This window comes from Solea solea, chromosome 5, assembly GCF_958295425.1.
Source record: "Solea solea chromosome 5, fSolSol10.1, whole genome shotgun sequence".
Lineage (NCBI taxonomy): Eukaryota > Metazoa > Chordata > Actinopteri > Pleuronectiformes > Soleidae > Solea > Solea solea.
The window spans coordinates 4,702,497-4,721,504 of NC_081138.1; the positions used below are offsets into that span (position 1 = coordinate 4,702,497).

A 19,008-nucleotide genomic window follows, 5' to 3' on the forward strand; every position below is an offset into this window, starting at 1 on the left:
AAATTCAAACAACCACACTGCAGATGACCTACAGCAGCAGCAGCAGCAGACCACACCAGGTGCGGCCTCTGCTGCTTTATCAGCTGCCCTGCGTGCCTTAATAATGTGACCAGTGAGTTCATATTAATCTGCCCAGATTACTCTTATTACTGGGAATCCAATGACACATTCCTGCACACACTCACCCCGGTGGTGCTGCTTTTAATCCCAGCACCTGTTTCAGTGTTTCTCCAGCTCCACCTCCAACAAGCGTTAGACATGAACACAATGATAACTGGAGGCTTTTCCAAGGCCTCTCCGTGTGTCTGTGTGGAGCAGACTGCTTTGGCTTTGACGGAGTTGAGACTCATGTGGGAATGCATTCCAGAGCTTTTGCATCATGTGAAACTCAGCCGTTGCTGCCCCCCCCACCCCACCCCCTTTGTCACTGTTTAGCTGCGCTGGCTGCCAAGCAAGGACAACAAACAAGACAGGTTCTCTTTTGTCTGTTTTCTTTCATAGAGGTTTGGGAGACAGCAGCAGTGTAGCAAGAGTATTTTCTAAAATCCAAGACTTTGATTTGAACAGAATAACTGCAAAGAGATTTGTCACCAGTTGTATTTCATACATAATCACAGCTAATAATATTTTTTTTTCAAAGAAGAAAGCACACATTATTTAAAGAACATCTCACAAATAACCATAAAGTAAATGTAAGTGTTCCATTATCACCATAATACATTTTAACAGAAGAGGGCGCTGTCTCCTCAATTATACTCTCTGTTGTGCACCAATGTATGAAATATGAGTTATAAATGTGATCCTTCAAAGATTGCACATGGATAGAAAAGACCCTGTAAATGACCAAAACCATTGGGATGTTTTAGATCCAACACTGCACATGGTAAAATTAAATTGATCATTTTTTTGTGAACACAATTAGCCTTAAAAAAAAAAAGGAAAACCTAACCAGTTTGGGCTGCTTTTCATGTCCATATTGTAAGTGGATACCAGGGTGGTGGGTTGCGAGTGATGCAAACCTATCATTAGTCCATCAACATGAATTGGTGTCACCAGCGTTTCTCTCCCAGTTTCACTGAGAGAACCTGTAAAGAAAAAGTGTGAAACACGAAAGTCTCTTACTTGAAAATATCATTCACTTGCTGCTGAGTTTGAATGAGGGACAGAAGTGAACGTTTGAAAACGGTAACGACTGTACATTAACTCACCCTTTTTAAGTGGATTTCTTCAAAAATCTTCAAAACCATGCTATTTTAATGCGAAAAACACCATAGAGGGGGCAAAATGCAACGAGAAGGGTAATGGTGCGTTCCAGTTGTAGACGGAAGTTGGAATTTCCAAGTTGAGGGGGCGTTCCTTCAACTGGAACTCCTAAAGTCGGATTTCCAACTCGGAGTAGAAATCCAAGATAGCTAAATGTTTTCTTTTTGTGCGTCTGTCTCGTTAGTTGCACATTAAGTCAGTTGTACACGTAATATCGCTCAATTTCTATACATGTCCATGTTTTTTTTATCCGAATTTTCAACTGAAACCAGTCAAACAAAAGGTGCGGTCACTCCCAGTTCCCACTTCCGATGTAAATGGAATGCACAATAAGCCCATTGAGATTTAATGACATACAAATAAAACTGTTTTGATTTTATTTGCTATTGTTATATTGTTGAAAACGAACGCACGTTATTGTGATTTTTCTGTGTAGATTGAGCAGAGTGTGTTTGTGTGAGCAGGCCTCATCATGGCTGCAACAGAGAACGGTGCTCGGCAGATAGAGGGTGTGTGCAGGGGGAGGAGGGGTTAAAAGACTGGGAGGGGAGAGCCTGCACTGGTGGGGAAGGCTGGACTGTGATACCAGCGACAGATGTCGAGAGAACTGTGAGGGGGCTCCACTCCACTCCTCTCCTCGGTTGCAACAGCCTCCTCCTCCTCCTCCACCACCACCACCACCTCCTCCTCCTCCTCCTCTTTCCAGACTGCACCTCTGAGAGCAGGGGTGGAATCTGCAGCTGTCACTCCATTATCACACATCCAGCCCCGGAGCCTGGAGGAGAACAAGAAGAGAACGAAGAAGTAGTGTGACTGATAGCACAGGAATACAGGTCAGTATCTTATTTTTACACATGTGTGATTTTTTTTTTCCGTTGAGTTTAAGCAAGAAAGAAAGAAAGAAAGTGAAGTGAATGAGTGAGAGCGAGAGAGAGAGGAAAAAATGCATTTGAGCAGAAGATTACCTATTGTTCCCTCTCTCCTTTGGCCAAGTATGCAAATGTGTTACATTAAAGACAGGATTCTTTAAGATTTTCTCTCTCTCGGTGGGTGGATGTAATGAAACCTGCTGCCTCTTCTCTGCTTTCATTTCTAAAACATCATATTTGTGGCAGGCAAAAGCACAAATCAAAGTTATGGCATTACAAATGCATTATAAGCACACTATTTCTTGTGTAACGAATATCCTTTTCCTTTTTAATGTGTCGGACAGTTTGAAATGCTGGTGTAGGAGAGAGAAAAAAGGGGGGCAGAGCAGCTGAGGGAGGCACAGCAGTGGGTGGGTGGGTGTGTGGTTTGAAATGAAATGGGGGATGGAGGCAGCTTTTATCTCAAGTGTCCGTGGCCAGTTTGTATAAGTGTGCAGGCCAGTGTAATTACCATGTATGGTAGCCTCGTGGGTTATTGTGTCGCTCCCACTGTGTTGTAGCTGTGGTTTCTGCTTAAACTTAACCAGGCCCGTTACTTTTGTCAGCGAGCAGATGCTGGTGAGGAATCACCATCCTTTGTTAGCGCCGGTCACACACAGCACATGCTACCGGTGTGTGTGTGTGTGTGTCTCTCCTCTTAAAATGAACAAAAAGCCTTGCGTCTACGGTACATATTGATGTATCATTAATATTGACCTGAAAATAGTCACTTTCAATCCACTGAGATTAGATTCTTCTAAAAAGATAAGAAAAAAGAAAAAAAAAAAGGGAAGGGAGGGGGTCTCCTCATTTATACACTTTGCTGTAGTATATTCACAATTCACAAGAATGACTGTCCTATCAATCTGGAGTAAAACAATATAAAATGATTATATTATAGTGCCTCAGATGTCTTTCTTTTTGACTCCATCCTAACGATTCTCCCTTAAGACTGAAAGGACATGCAGGCATGAATAGACGATCGTTTTTTCCCTTCATGATTAGCCGATTTCCTCTGATATTTCGGTAAACCAATGCAGCGCTCTCCTTTGTTTTTCTCATACATTTTGCTTTGTCTGATGTGGAGGCCTCAGACATGTGGGGTTTTGGCAAAAAGAGGAGAAAAAAATGGGGTGGGGGGGGGGGGGTGGGGGTTGGGGGAGTGGTGGTGGTGTAACAAGTCAGCCACATAAAAAAGTCAGTATGATGAATTAGAACTGTAAGCAGAACTAGGAAGCACTCTGGGAGTGCAAACCTCTGCCAAGGTTTAAGATGATTGTGTCTGGATCAAGAGCGCCACCAAACTCAAATCATTTCTTCCTTGGGCAGTCATCCACCAAACAAATTCATCCAAATCTGAATCACTAATACTAACATTTTCATTAAAAGCAGCCTGGTATGTGGTGAATCCCGTCTTAATTGCTCCACTGCAGCACTAGGGACAGTTACCACATTGATGGCACCTGCACACCCATGCTGCTCCCTCCCTCCCTATGTAATATTTCAAATATTTCTATATGGTGGTCTTGGGCACACTGAAACAAGAGACCAGTCAAATTAGCATATCTGCACAGAACCACGCAGCTCTAGTAACATAAAGACGAACTTCCCAGTTCTCTACTGTCACCGAGGGGAAGTTGAAGTGTAGCAATCACTGGGTCTTCCTCTACTGCTACAACTGAGTCGTGACATTAACACAAAGAACGACACGCAGCTCTTTGTCCCATGAACAGAATTTGTGCACATGCACATGTATTATCGTGGTTTGTACCTGCAGGTTCTGGTGTTTTTTTTGCGACACTCACCCACAGTTCCTCCCTCACTGAGATTGTTATATTTGTTATCTATAGGTGTTCGCCTCAGTTATGGGTTTATTGGACACATACAGTTCCTAATTGAACTTCTGGTTTACAACAATAGACCTACCAGCCACTTTATTAGGTACACATGTCACCTAATAAAGTGTCAAGACTTGCATTCAGTATGGTCCATCTGCTTCAAGGTTTAATGTGTTGTGTGTTCATAGATAATCTTCTTCATGCCTTGTTTGTAACGCGCTATCTTGGTTATCTGGTCATTCTCTGACCTCTGGCATCAACGAGATATTTTTGCCTGTTGCTCACTGGATATTTCTGCTTTTTTTTGGACCACTCTGTGTAAACCCTAGAGATTATTGTGCACGGAAATCCCAGTAGTTGAGCAGTTTCTGAAATACTCAGACCAGCCTATCTGGCACCAACAACCATGCCACATTCAAAGCCACTTGAATTATCTTTCATTTCCATCAGTTGTTGCCCTTAGAAAAATAATATTTCGAGCCCAAGCCCTTCTTTGGACAGAAAGAAATGCAGCAAAGACTCAATATGTGCACCTGACCGGTCATGTGACTTGGGCATGGGCCTGAAATATCAGTAGTATAGTAGTAGTTAAATAGTTAAGACTCTGCCTGTACATTCCTCCTCAAAGTGCAATAATTGTATCAGTAGTATATAAGCAATTCATGCCAACAGACAGACAGACAGACAGAGAGGTAATTAAACATACATGAGTAAATTAAGAGTATCATCAGCAAACACGTGACACCATAGGTCAGTCTGGGGTCTTTTTGTTACCACAGCTCAGAGACACTGTGCTTTATTTCTCATGTTCAATGACATCTTCATGTACTTGCTCCTGCAGGAGACATCATGGGAGGAAAACTGAGCAGGAGGAGGAAGGGATATGACGTGACTGACCCAAAGGAAACGAAGGATGAGGTCACAGCAGTAGCTGCTTCTGTAGAGGAATCTGCTCAAGAGAAGGACGGAGTCCCACCTGCTGGGGCTGAGGCAGAGTTGACGGCTGAGGCAGACAATGTGGTGAAGGAAACCGCAGCGTCAGCTGTGGCAGCAGTAACTGAGGCTGTAAAAGCTCCAGAAGAGCCTAAATCTGCGCCTCCAGAAGAAACAGCTGCCGTAGCTCCAGAGGAGGCTGCTCCAGTACAGGCACTAATTGCAGCAGCTGAGGAAGCAGCTCCACTCTCAACAAAAGAACCTGCAGCAACATCTGAGGAAGCAGCTGCAGATGAACCTCCTCCAGCAGCAGTAGAGAAAACAGCTCCAGTATCAGAAGAACCTGCTGCTGCTCCAGTATCAGAGGAGCCTGCTGTACCAGCAAAGGAGGAAGCTTCAGTATCAGAAGAACCTGCTGTAGCTCCAGTATCAGAAGAACCTGCTGTAGCTCCAGTAACAGAAGAACCAGTAGAACCAGAACCTGCTGCTGCTCCAGTATCAGAGGAGCCTGCTGCACCAGCAAAGGAGGAAGCTTCAGTATCAGAAGAACCTGTTGCTGCTCCAGTATCAGAAGAACCTGCTGCACCAGCAAAGGAGGCACCTCCAGTATCAGAAGAACCTGCTGTAGCTCCAGTATCAGAAGAACCTGCTGTAGCTCCAGTAACAGAAGAACTAGTAACGGCAGCAGCCAAGGAAGCACCTACAGTTGCAGATGAACCTCCTGCAGCAGCAGTAGAGGAATCAGCTCCAGTATCAGAAGAACCTGCTGCACAAGAAATAGAGGCAACTCCAGTTGCAGAAGAATTAGTTTTGGAGAAAGAGGAATCTGCACAAGTAGCAGCAGAACCAGTAACATCAGAAGATGCAGGCCCAGTAGTACAAGAAGATGTTGTAATAACAGAGGAATGTGTTCCAGCAGAGCAACCAGTTGTGGCAACAGAGGCGTCGGCCTCAGTGGTAGAAGACCAAGCACCAGTACAGAGATTTCCAGAGGCCCCTGTGGTAGAAGACCAAGCACCAGCACAGAGTCTCCCAGAGGCCACAGCTGAAGCAGAGGAACTCTCAGAAGAACCTGTGCAACATGAAGCAGAATCTGAGCTTGTAGTTGCATCTGAGGAGCACCCTATTGCAGCAGCTTCTCCAGAGACAGACGATGTTCCTGCCAGCACAGAGGAGGCACCTGAGGAGCCAGAGCCCATCTCTGTTATTGAGCCTGAAGTAACTGTGGAAGAGACAGTGGTACCTGCTGTTGTCTGTGAACATGAGCCAGTGGTTGAACCAACTGTAGAGCCAGTACAGGAACAAGCCCCAGAACCAGAGCAAACCCTTGAGCCAGAGCCAGAACAAAAACCAGTAGCAGAGCAGATACAGCAGGTACCAGAGCCAGAGTTGGTGGAACCATCTGAGCCAGAGCCCAAACAAGAGCAAGCCCCTCAACTAGAGGAAGTACCAGAGCCAAAACTAGAGCAAGAACCAGAGAAAGTACTAGAGCCAGAGCCTGAGCAAGAGGTTCCTGCAGAGAAACAAGTAGAAGAAGTTGAGCCGGAGCCAGTCATAGCCGCAGCTGACACTGCTAAACATGAGGCTGTGGAGGAAGAAGCCCCTAAGGCCTTGGAGACTGCAGTGGGGGAGGTCCCCACTGTTGAGCCAGAAGCAGCAGAATCTGTCCCTGAGATTATCATCTCAGAGTCTGTATCCACCAACAGCTTTACTGCTGAAGCTGAAGCTTCTGCCGAAGAGGTGCCTTGTCCAGAGCCCGCGGTTGAAAACAAGATGGAAAATGGAGATTTAGAGAGTCCCTCTGCTGAAGTGGATGTGGCAGAAGACGATGCACACCCAGCTGTGAATGGAGAGTGCACAGCTTCTGCTGTTACACAGACACCGGAATGTGTGAATGGTAGTGACAAGCTGGAGGAGATGCCCATTAAGGAGCAGAGTGACTTTGAACTGAAAAAGGACGTGAACGTGGGTGGGGGCGTCCAAGAAGTTCCCGATGCAGTCTCCGACATGGTGGAAGGCCTCGGCAATGAGGTCACTCAGGCAGTCTGAAAAGACGCCACCTTTCAAATTAATGTGAATACAGTTTAATCCTCTGAAGGTGTGAAAAAGCCATGAAGGCTAGGCTAGGCTTTTTTGAAATGCTGTAACCACTGCAAGTTCAATCGTGGTAACTCGGGGCAAAGGGATGTTTCCTTTGAGTAACCAAAAATGAAATGCAACCACTTTAGGATAGAAAGAGAGAGCGAAAGATGAGAGAGAGGGAGCGATAGCAGAGGAGACTGAGGTGGAGAGAGTTTGGAATTTGAAGTGTGAGTGCAGAGTAGACTGCGAAACAGCGGAGAGCAACGATACAGGACAGTAAATATGTGATACTAATGAATGAAATGCGTAAATCTGTCAGCGTGTGAGCTCAGCGAATATTACAAAGTGGTTTATTGGAACAGCATCCATTATGTTATGTGATTTTGACTTTCATATATCCTTTCTATTACCACATGGAGAGAAAAGACATGAACTGTTTTTGGCCTTTTATAATAATGCTAACGTGTGAGGACTGTTCATTTCAAACTGTTCAGAATAGAGAATAAACAGAGTTTGTTATTCGCTCCACAGTGATCTTACTTTCTTTCCGTGCACTCGTCATATGACACAACATCGACTCTCCTTTTGCATTCGTCTCTGTACTAAATTAGTCAGTGAATCTTAACTAACTGTCAAATCACAAACTGTGCCGTTGCAGGAGAAGCATTAGAGTAAGAGTAGCCTGTGGTGCCAGACACTGGCACCACTGTTCATATCAGCTCTAGCGGGTCAAAGTTTGGCTGATTATTCACATGTACAAAGAGCAATGTCCTGTAGGTCACCGGCCACTTTATAAATATTTTAGTTGGTAGTACGAGCTGTCACCATTTTGTGTCGCCAACACACATCACGACTGGGTAAATAAATGGCTTTCATCCAGAGAAATCAATCCATTTTTCTTTTTTTTATATGTAGACTTCATCACGTCTCTCACATATATGAGACTGAATCCACACTACTCTGTTTTCATTTAAAAATGCAACATTTCTACCAATAAACTGTCCACACACTGCATTTGAGAGTCCAGACAACCCTACTGTCTGAAAACACAACTGTTTCCGCTTGTAGTTTGAAAACACGGGGGCTGTGTTTTAGTCTGGACTGGCAAAAGGGAGACATTTGAAAACAATGACCATGTTTAACCAGCGATCCTTTTCCGATTGATTGATGAACACTTTGAGAAACAACTACAGAAAGAGAGGATTCAAGTCCTTTTCAGTGTACTACAGGACATAGAGTACAGTTCCAGGTGTGTTCGTGTGGGTGCAGGTAACTTCGGATGAAATACCGATCTCAAAACACTGTTTTCAATTAAAAAGCGTAGTAGTAGCATGGATGGATGTAGCCTGAGCCTCAAAGCCTCAATAGCACTAGCAGCCCTTGCCAACATTTTCTAACATCTCACAGATCCATCCCAGTAGGGGGGGGGGGGGAATGGGGTAGGATCGCTTGCATTAGGAGAGGAAACGGAAAAGGGGGTTTAAGTTGCACTTAGGAAGAAAAAATATGTCAAAGATCTATTATCTCTTCTGGCAATGGACACTGTGATAGTATTACATGGACTGAAATTAGACATGCGTTGGGGATGATTCGTGGTGGACGGTGCATGGCAGGGGTAAAAAGGTTTGGACACCGACCTGACGTCTTCTTGTAGAATGCCGCCACGCCTGCTGCTCACACTAATGTCAGAGACCATAGGGTCTTTGTCGTGCAGGTGCTAATGCGCACACATTCACAGAGTTCACTTGTGTTCATGCTTATGTGGACGATGTATGTGTGTGTGTGAGAGAGAGAGAATGAGAATGAGAAAATATGATCAACCAACCTTGAAATAACTGCTGGACCATGGGTCAGATCATGAGGGGAGATCTGATGGAGATAACAGAAACATCCCACTGAAGTAGCTCCATAATGGGTCCCTCCACATACCAGCGCTCTCTCTGGTTCCTTTAAGAAAAATACTCCAGCTCCTGCACATTATATTAAAGGAATGTGGTGGAGAGGGTTTAAGGGGCCAGGAGGATGAACGTGCCTGCACGTTTTTTTCTTCTTAATTCCTGAAATTGCGTGTAAAAAAATATATCCACAGTTGGAGTATACATACATTATACACTGAACACACAAACTAAGGGTTGTTGGGTTTCTGAAAGTCGGCCAACTCCTGTGAATAAAAGGTACAAGGGCGTCCATCCAAACTGAGCTGAATGGCAATTGCAGTATGGCCGTTTTTGATTTGAAACTCCGTTTATTTGACCTTATTTGCTAAAGCTATCATTTACATAGTCATTCTCCTGAAGGTGTATTTTAAAGGCATGTCATGTCCACATTCCTCTGCCTCCCTCGCTGCCCTTCACTCGCTGTCCCCTTTTTTGTGTTTTGGTGTGGGAGAACTGGGTCCTTGTCTTTCAGGTTTTGATTTAAACACAGCCCTAATGTTGCATACTTGTGAAAAGCCAGCTGCACTGCCTGGTTACCCCAACACTATGCGCTCTATACGCAAGTCCGTCTCCCCCCCCCCCCCACACAAAGCTCAGACTGTGTCTCAGCCTCGCTTTTCCCCCGTGCGCAGAGGCTTGCCCGCAGGCTTTAGCTGTCCGCAACGGATGCCTCGGAGAAGCAGAAAAGAAAACACGGACCAAATCCAACGGCTATATCATGAGAAAATTCACAAGGCTCTGACATATTAGGTTTTCAATCCAACCCCCTTCCCTCCCCCCTTCTGGCAGAGAATCAAAAACGCAGGTCCAGGAATCATTGCTCTGCCTTATTTAACAAACTCCTCTACTCACAAACTTAAATGGTTGATTCATTGGTAATACGTAAGTGTGCATGCATGAAGGAGAGGAAAGTGGGAAAAGGAGTAAAACAAATTATATACCATCGTATATAGGGATTCTATATAATCCTTTGGTACGTTTATGTATGGTTTACTGAGTTAAACTTAACGTATGCAGCTAATTATTGACTGTGTATAAGCGCTTTCAAACTTGGTTTTAAGTTTAAAACATTTGTCGGATTATACAGAAGCAGTGCAAAAGCAGTACAGGGAAAAATATCTGTCTGATTTTTCTTTTTCTTTGAATCTTTGAACAAAATTGACAAAGAAACCACTCGATAACGCACATTCAAGAGGGAGGCGAGGACCTTTTGATTTGACAGCGCTTTGCAAGGTTTGCAAGTCGCCATATTTTGAATCAGATAAATGGAAAGCGGCAAACGCTGCGGTGTTTTTCACCAAAAATGTGGTTTAAATGCAAATATTTACAACAATAAGCACACTAACAAAGTCAATTCCAGTACTGGATCAGGAATATTTAATATAATAATAATATAATAATATTTAGAATTACAATAAAACCAAAGGCTGAGCACAAAGGCTGTGTAGTTTCCTACAATGTTAATACACTCCTCTGTCTCGCTCAAGAAAAATCCAAAAATCTGGATTTGTATCACCATCAAAATCTATTCATTTCTTCCTTGGGCCATAACCTACATCCCCTGTAAATGTCATCAAAATGTGTCCTTTACCTTTTCTCACAAATAGATGAACAAATAGAAAGACATGGATGAAAACATAACCTCACCGGAGACGGTAATCAGTAACAAACTAAGTCAAAGATTGTTTCCAAGTCTCAAAAACACGACAGAGGTTGTCAGATTTAGATTTTAATGCTAATGTGAATGGAGGTTACGCAAAACCTTCTCTTTATACTAATTAATATTAAAATGTAGAGGGAAAAACAACCCAGAAATAACCAAATTTGAATATTGTGGCTCATAAAAGCGGATTGAAACGAATGTTTCCTTCTCTAACACTGAGGCATTTCACCCTTCACTGAACTTGCCTGATGCAATATTGAGCATGAGTGTATTTACATGCCTTATCTAGAGGTCGGTCTTATTAAACCACCGCAAAGCCCCACGTGCTTCCACACAGGGAACCTTTAAGACGACTCAGACCTCCGAAATGCTTTCCAATGTTATTAGATGTTCCAGTTCCCCCTCTCCAGCCGTTCAAACCGACTGAGTGGATAATAAGAGTCGGGTGGCCAAATGACAGCAACAGCTGATCACTATTTATTATTCCAGCTGAAGTACACGCAGGGAAATACACAACGCAACCCCCCCCCCCCCCAAAAAAAAAAACAACATCTCAATTTTCACTCTGTCTAATCCCAGACAGACGCGACTCAGAGACGTTCACTAACGTCTCACGCTTTTATTGCGACTGGCTTCCTCTCCCGCGCTCTCCGCCTTAAGTGGCCCGTCAAGACCCGACGCACTAAGTAACTGACTAAGATGCATTAAGTAAAAGGAAGAAGTCTGTTTCGTGGATTCGTCGTCTGTTGCGCCTGCATCAGCACACTACAACTTCTCTCTCGCTCACATTATCGCTGTCACTGCCTTGTCTTTCATCTCCAACAGATGTGTTTAGCCTCTTTTATCACTCTCTTGTTTTTTTTGCCTCTTGATCACTTTCTCTCTGTTCCATCTGTGGCGGAGACTCCCACCCCCCCCCTCCGAATCCATCCATCTGGACGTGTGCACTAATGCTGTCATTGTATCAGGGCAAGCAGAAGCCTATTAGACAGAGCTCGGTGCTAGTAAGAATCAATATTGATCCGTGGGGTTTGTCTAATGGATGCTGAGAGCAGCACTGATTCCCCTTTGTCTGCCCAGAGATCCCATCACCCTTAAGTCCTCACACACACACACACACAAAGAACTGTGCTGATGCAGCTGCGGTGCTGAGTGAGCACTTTACAGTTTGCCTGCATGTGTGTGTGTTCGAGAGAGATCATCAGTATCTGTGTGAACTGTATTTACACTCGGCTTCCAAACACTTCCTTTAGGATTCTCAGATGTACTTACTTTACATCTGGTTTTCTTAAAGCACGACTACGCAGGATTTTTTTTTTAACCCTGATTTAACGGCTTCATTCGTTCATCGCCTTCGGCTTTATCCTCCGCATGAGGGTCGCGGGGCTGCTGGTGCCAATCCCAGCTGACAACAGGGTACAACCTGGACAGGTCGCCAAGTCGTCCATGTTTAGAGACGCACAATCGTTCACTCACAAACTCACACCAATTAACCTCTGCATGTTTTTGGACATGTAGGGGGAAACCGGAGAACCCAGAGAAGACCCACACACACACACACAGGGACAACAGGGCTAGCCATGAGTGCCATTGAGGGCTGTCTCCACTCCCCCTGCAAGACCTGAGCCACTGACCTGGAGACCTCAGAATCAGGAAGTCTCGTGAATGTCCCACACAGTCTCAGATCTCGGGAGAAACATGAATTGCCACACACACACACAACACTGGATGGCTTTTCGAATGTCGAGAATTAAAAAACAGAGAGCGTCAGTGGTGAGTTTTTACTCCAAAACTGTAGGAGGCACTCTGTAGAGAAAAAGCAAGAAAAAGTGACTGAAATTCTGCTTCAACCACTAACTCCTCCTCTTCCTCCACACACAGTGTGTTCATTCATGTCTTCACAAGACGTTAAATAGGGGAAGGATCAGTGTCAATCTTTATATACAGTACATGTTGCATAAAGATGGGTTAAATGCTTATTATCTCTTTAAAACCTTTTCTTTGTGGCCTTCACTTGCTTCCTTTATGAATTTACTGAATTTACTTTTAACCCAATCTTGAACTTACTATAGAAATATCCTGACATTAAAGATTTCAGGGTAATTGTGTAGTAGGATAAAACTTACTACACACATTTAAGAATAATGATGTTCCCTGATCCACTTGGGAAGGGAGTGGGAAGGTTTGGGAAAGTTCTCCGTTTGTTATAATCTGCAGTCTCGTCATTAGCTGCTGTAGAAACATGGTGATCCTTCAGTAACGTCCTTGTCTAAAGTACATCAAAAAGTCTTATTCTAAGGCAAAAAAAGTAATTTCCAAGCAATAAAAGTTGATTTTCAAGCAAGTATACAATTACACAAACTCATGTATCGAGAGTATATTCAATTTCTGCCAATAAACCCTCCTAAATGTTACATACTGGACCTTTAACTAAAGGTGGCAGCAGGTAGCAGTGTGGACATTATCTCAGTTTTCATTTTGGCTCAACACCTGCTGAGATTTTCTGAGCTCAGGGTTGTTAAATCAGCAACTTTCAATGTCACAGCGTTTGCTGGGGTATAGCTCCAAAGTGAAAGTGGAGACCACTCTCCACTACTGCTACACTGTGGCCATCATTCTTTAAAAATCTGGACACCCTAGACACAACCCTGGACTCTGAAAGTGCATCCCATCATTTGTGGAACTTTCCAAAACGGATTCATTGACACAAACAAGTCCAATCTTCATAACTCAGTTATTGAGAAGCATTTAACTATATGTAATCGTCCTCACAATGATGAAACAACAATTCCGCACTCTCGGTTACCTCAGCCCGCACTGCAAACGAGTGGCTGCTTACAAGGAGCGCAAACTCCCAGTGTGTGTTTTAGATTAGAGATGGAAAACTCACTCTGTGTGCAGTCACCTTGATCGAGCCTCCAGGCTCTGTACGTTCCAGAGAAATATGCGGTGAGAAGTTTACTCCCCTCCTTGGCCACTTTTCATGTGTACACTCCAGTGCTGTGTCTGATATTGTTGATATCATGGAATCGAGCACTGATGTGATTTCATTTTAAGGATAACGTGAGTGAAGTATTACCAAACTTAGAAATGCACTGTTACGTGGTGTCACACGGTGGTGCAGAGGCTAGAAGTTTTACTCTCCCACAGTCCAAAAACACACAGATTAGGTCACCTGGACACTCTAAACTGACTGTAGGTGTGAATATGAGTATGAATGGTTGTTTCGGCTCTGCGATGGACCCCACCGTTCAGATGGGATTAGCTCCAGCACCCATATAGAGGACAAAGTAGTAAAAAGTAAATGAAACCTTGTTTATTTTGGTCTCTCCAGCTCTCACCTCAGTTGTCAGGTGTTTTTTTTTTACATTTTATTTTGCCTACTGCTCGAACATGTGTAACTGAGGTGGAAACCACTGCTGTCACATCAAATTTGAACTACAGCAGCCAGCAGCCCGGCGGTAAAGTGTGGAGAGGGATTACATAAGTGGAGAACTATGACCTAGACACCAACATCGTTTCTGCAGGAAGAAGAGGAAGTGAATAATTTCCATGCCCATATGTAGTCTGGCCCTACCATTGACTGTATATGACAAACGGATGGAGTCTTCCAGTTTCCTTGGTGAAGTCAATCAGGAAGTCAAAACATACTGAATAGCCTGAATGCTAGTTTTTGGTCTTCTTCAAAAGCACACAATTGACATTTTGAGGAAAATAGACGATAGAATGTGGCACATATGAGTGTGATTGACGTTAGATTATATATTTGCACTACGGGGTTGAACGGGTCTACCCAAAGTGGCTCTTTCTCAAGATTAATGGACTCTGAAGACCCAAATGAGGGCTACAAGCTAGAGATGTTCTATACACTTCGATCATTGCACTATTTCTCTTTTTCATCTCAATCATCATCTCTCCTCCTACCAACCAAAAATAAGCCAAGCTTAGAAAAGCAAAATCGAAAATGGTCCTGAAGTCCGAAGCAGTCTCAGACTTTTGGACTCCACTGTCGATGCCGTTCGCTCTAAGTGGCAATGCGAGGCAATTAACCTACATTTGTTTCAGTATATTGACACAAAAAACACTTTCACTCACGTATCTATTTTCTTACTAAGATAAAACACACTAAACTGTGTTTGCTCCCTTGTAATTGAATTCCAGTTGTAAACAGTCTTAGCCTCAGACACGATGGCTGCACAGGAGTGTCCACCGGGGAGAAAAGACCTTCACCGGTTCTCTGGTGGCAGAGCTAAATCAAAAGCCGCTGCTTGTTTAAGACAGCCACTGTACACTGGCTGTGTGGCCCCCGGTGAATTATTCATACAAAATGAACTGACCTCTGCCGTTTGAAAGACAGCATGGACAGGGCAAGGACGAAAGAGATGGAGTCAAAGGTAAGCGGGGTAGGAACAGAGAACGTAACAGGACGGGGAGGGAAGACAAGATACAAAACCAGTGGAGCGATATAATCTGTCATGTTTGATGTCTTTACTAACCTGTTGGAGCAGTAACTCACTCTCTGACCCTCTCCCTCTCTCTCTGTAGGAGTATGTGATCTCAAATGTCCGCCTTTATGAGGACTAATGTGACTTTTAGGCCTGGAAAGAGAAAGAGTCGATATGTACAGGAGGTCAGGGACATATTAGCCACCCCTCACATCTTTGTCTGAAGGTCAAGACTTGGGCCCAATCCCATTTTTCATGTTCACTGCTAACCTTTGCCCCTTCCCACTAGCCCCTGGAACTGAGTTACAAGGGCTAGTGGGTTCAAATGTAGCCTGACGAAATGGGACACTCCGTCAAGAATGTGACACATCATCACGTGAGCGGTCGTGGTCAGCTGTTGTTTAATTGCTAGTGTGATGTCAGAAGATGTCGTCAAGGCCTCGGGACACTGGTGGAGCAGTTTAGTCTGTCGTGTTTAGCGTAGCGACACAGCACGCTAAGCATCATTGGCTTTATCGCGGTGACATTAAATGGTAAATGGTCTGTATTTATATAAGTCTTGATGACCACTCAGAACTGCTTTACAAAAGTTTTTGCTAATCACCCATTCACACATATTCACTCACACGTTCATATAGCACATTCTATTCTATAGGCGGGAATCGAACCGACAACCTTCCACAATGTTGGGTTTTGTTACCTGGAAAAAATCTTATAACTGTCCATTGAAAAATCGCAATTTGAGGAGCTAGCTAGCCCCCATAGCTCTAGTATAGCTCTAGTACAAGTATTGGGACACTCACCTTTTGTAGCCTTATGCTGTGCTCACGCCACAAATTTGTACCACGACAACATACAAAGTCAATGCACAGATGCGATATTTGCGTCGCCCGGGCCGAGTTTGGCGCACAGCTACGCAACAAAATTGCATACTTTCGTGAAAAATGGCGCTGATGCGGTGGCCAATCAGCATTGAGATTCTCAGTATGACGTCATGTACTTGCTCGGGGAAATGTATTCTTACTTTTTTTTTTCTTATGAAAACATCTGCAAATAAGAAACCAATTCAAGAGCTCTCAAAGTTAGCTGGGAAACTTGTCACGTTGTGTCCGGCTCTGTAGATGTTAAAAGTTACACATTGCAGCTTTAAGTTAAGTCTTGGGTGCAGTTTAAAGGGAGGGATTGGGTCGAAAAGGGTCCTCACAGGTATAGAAGTGTGTGTTTTAGCATGAATGAGGGAGCCGTCTAGAATTCCCAGCCTCTGTAACATCAGCCTGAAAGTCATTCAAGCAAGATACTCCGTTATGCAACACAGCCACGTACAAATTCTCATCAAGACGGACCTGCTGTAAAGTCTACTCACACGCAATCATGCATTCATGACATGTCATTGTTCAGTCAACAGCAAAAAAAAAAATAGTAAAACACCGGGTTAGATGAGAGAGGCACTAACAGACAGGTATGACAACCTGCAATGACACATCTTTCTTCAACACCCTCAATTCGACTCTCAGCAGCACATTCATTAACTCATTCTCTGCAGCTTTATCCTTCACACGAGGGTCATGGAGGGGCTGGAGCTAATCCTAGCTGACACAGGGTGAAAGGTATACACGCTGGTTGGGTCACTTGTCCACTGCAGGGCCAACATACAGAGATAAACTCTCATATTCACACCTAGGGTCAATTTAGTGTCCAATTAACCTCCAAACCAGTGATCGTCTTGCTGACACCTCACCGGCTTAATTAAGGTTAATCGTAATGAAAGAAAAGCATAGAAATGACAGGCTCAACTGTACAGACCATCCCAATAATGTACCAGCGATTGTTCTATGGCATGTAGATGTAAAAAAAAAAAGTGCCCGTCTTCACAGCCAAGTGGAAACAGCAGCACGAAGCATCTGTCACCTACTGTCCAGCTGCGACAGTCACATGACCACACAGCTCTCAACTCTCAAAACACGCATGTAAAGGTAAAGCAGACGGAATCATTTTGTGTTACTGATCAATAAATAGCTTAAAGATCTTCGCATGTAATGCATTTAAACTTAAACTTCAGTGTTTTAACAAACTGTGGACGAGATGCAACAACAGTGGCTCTCGCAGCTTTAACTGATTTTACACTATTGCACAATCGCTGCATATAAAGGCTCCATAAATGAATTCCAGGAATGTTTGCGATGAACTGGACCAAAAAAAAAAAAAGTTTCCCTCAATATCCCTGCATCTATATAGCGTAGACATATTCTCGTGAACACTAATATTTTTCATCATGGCGTGTTCCTTGTATTGCCTTTGTCTCGTCCTGTCACAACAGGTTTGATGGCGTAGGACTTTAAAGAACTGTGGCAGATCATCATCCACAGCTTTTCACATCCAGTTACATCAACAGAGAAGGGGAGAAAGAGAGAGAGAGAGAGAGAGAGAGAGAGCTATCTTTTCCACTGAAATGCATTTACGACCAATAAAAAACCCCATTGACAATGTCTGCATTTTTGGAGAATAACAAGAGCTCGGCAGACATTTTTTTCCTCCTCATAGAAAACAATGATGCATTGTAAAATAACACTTGTACCCCTATCCCGCTGCCTCCATGTGAATTATAGCATGTTAAAGTGATTACATCTCCTGCAGATGACCATCTATTTACCGTTAACTGCATTGCTCGCAGAGATGGGCAGTCTGTGTGAGGCCAGGACTGAATTTCAGCTGATGCTTTCAGAATGAGGCGGGAAGGACTCATAAAAAAGGAATCCCTCCTGCTTGGAGACACAGCAGAAAAACACTACCAACCCCCACCACACACAAACCAAATTAAAATCACAGCCTTTACCAGCCTCACAGTGCTCAATCCAATTATTAGTCACTGGTTTTGGATCATAAATGTTGTGTGCGTGCTCTTTAGAGAGTGTTTTTCGTGTCTGCCTTTCAGCAGAGGGGAGGCTGAGGGGAAGGTGGCACACAAAAGAAGTGATATAGGAAGTGTGGGTTACATAAAGAGTGGGTGGGGGGGAAGGGGGGTGGCGGCGGCGGCGCTGGCTTTATTGTATTACAATGACGAGGCGTTCAAGCAAACAGGCCCCTCCCTCAAAATGTATGTACAGAGGATCGCGAGGCGTAGTGTGGGGACGTCCTTCTGCTGCTGATCTCCTGCACGCCTCGTTAAATCCCTTAACTTTGTCACGGAGTCATTGCAACACACACCCAGAGAGGGAGAGAAGGAGAGAAGGAGAGAGGGAGAGAGGGAGGGAGGCTTGCACAGCTATCCTTGTCAGGACTCTTCATTGACTTCCATACATTTGGACAGCCTAACCAAAACCTTACTCCTCACCTTAACCATAAACCCTTAATGCCTAACCCTAACTTCTTCCACCTAATTACAAAAAAACACCTTGACTAGAACCTCAGAAATGAGATCCTGCCTCATTAGGACCAGGCTTTGGTCGCCATGAGAACGATGGATTGAAACAAGGTCAGTGATTCCACCAGTGAAGGGGTCCAAAGAGGTCACAAAATCACACACACACACACACAGTCTGGTTTCAGTGACTTCAGAGGACATTATTACATTAGTTTCCTGGAGACTAACCATAAAACATGTAGTGGTTTTTATCCCCATAAGGAAGAAAAGTTCCCATAATTTGACACAATGTGAACAGATTTTACATGGGTAACCTAACCTAAACTAAATTTTAACACAAAGCCTAAATCTTAACCCTCAAAAAGCTATTTTAAGGTGTGATGGCACGTGTGGAGTAGCCAAAATGTCCTCACTCTCTATGGTTTATATGTTTTTTTGGTCCTCACAAAGACACACAGGCACTCTCTCTCACACACAAACACACACACACACACACACACACATACACACTATGCCCTATGCCGCCACCCCCTGTGATGCCCCTGGCCCATGGCTGTGCCATATGTTCACCATGGCAG

General features: G+C 44.0%; 1 protein-coding gene across 1 annotated transcript; it reads left to right on the forward strand.

Annotated features, from left to right (window-relative positions):
- Positions 1-1,852: 1,852 nt before the first annotated feature.
- Positions 1,853-7,552, forward strand: si:dkey-56m19.5 (calphotin). The gene is made up of 2 exons (XM_058630105.1): positions 1,853-2,096; positions 4,851-7,552. Exon 2 carries the CDS (start codon positions 4,859-4,861, stop codon positions 6,989-6,991), a length of 2,133 nt encoding a protein of 710 aa, XP_058486088.1. The 5' UTR covers positions 1,853-2,096; positions 4,851-4,858; the 3' UTR covers positions 6,992-7,552.
- Positions 7,553-19,008: the final 11,456 nt, after the last annotated feature.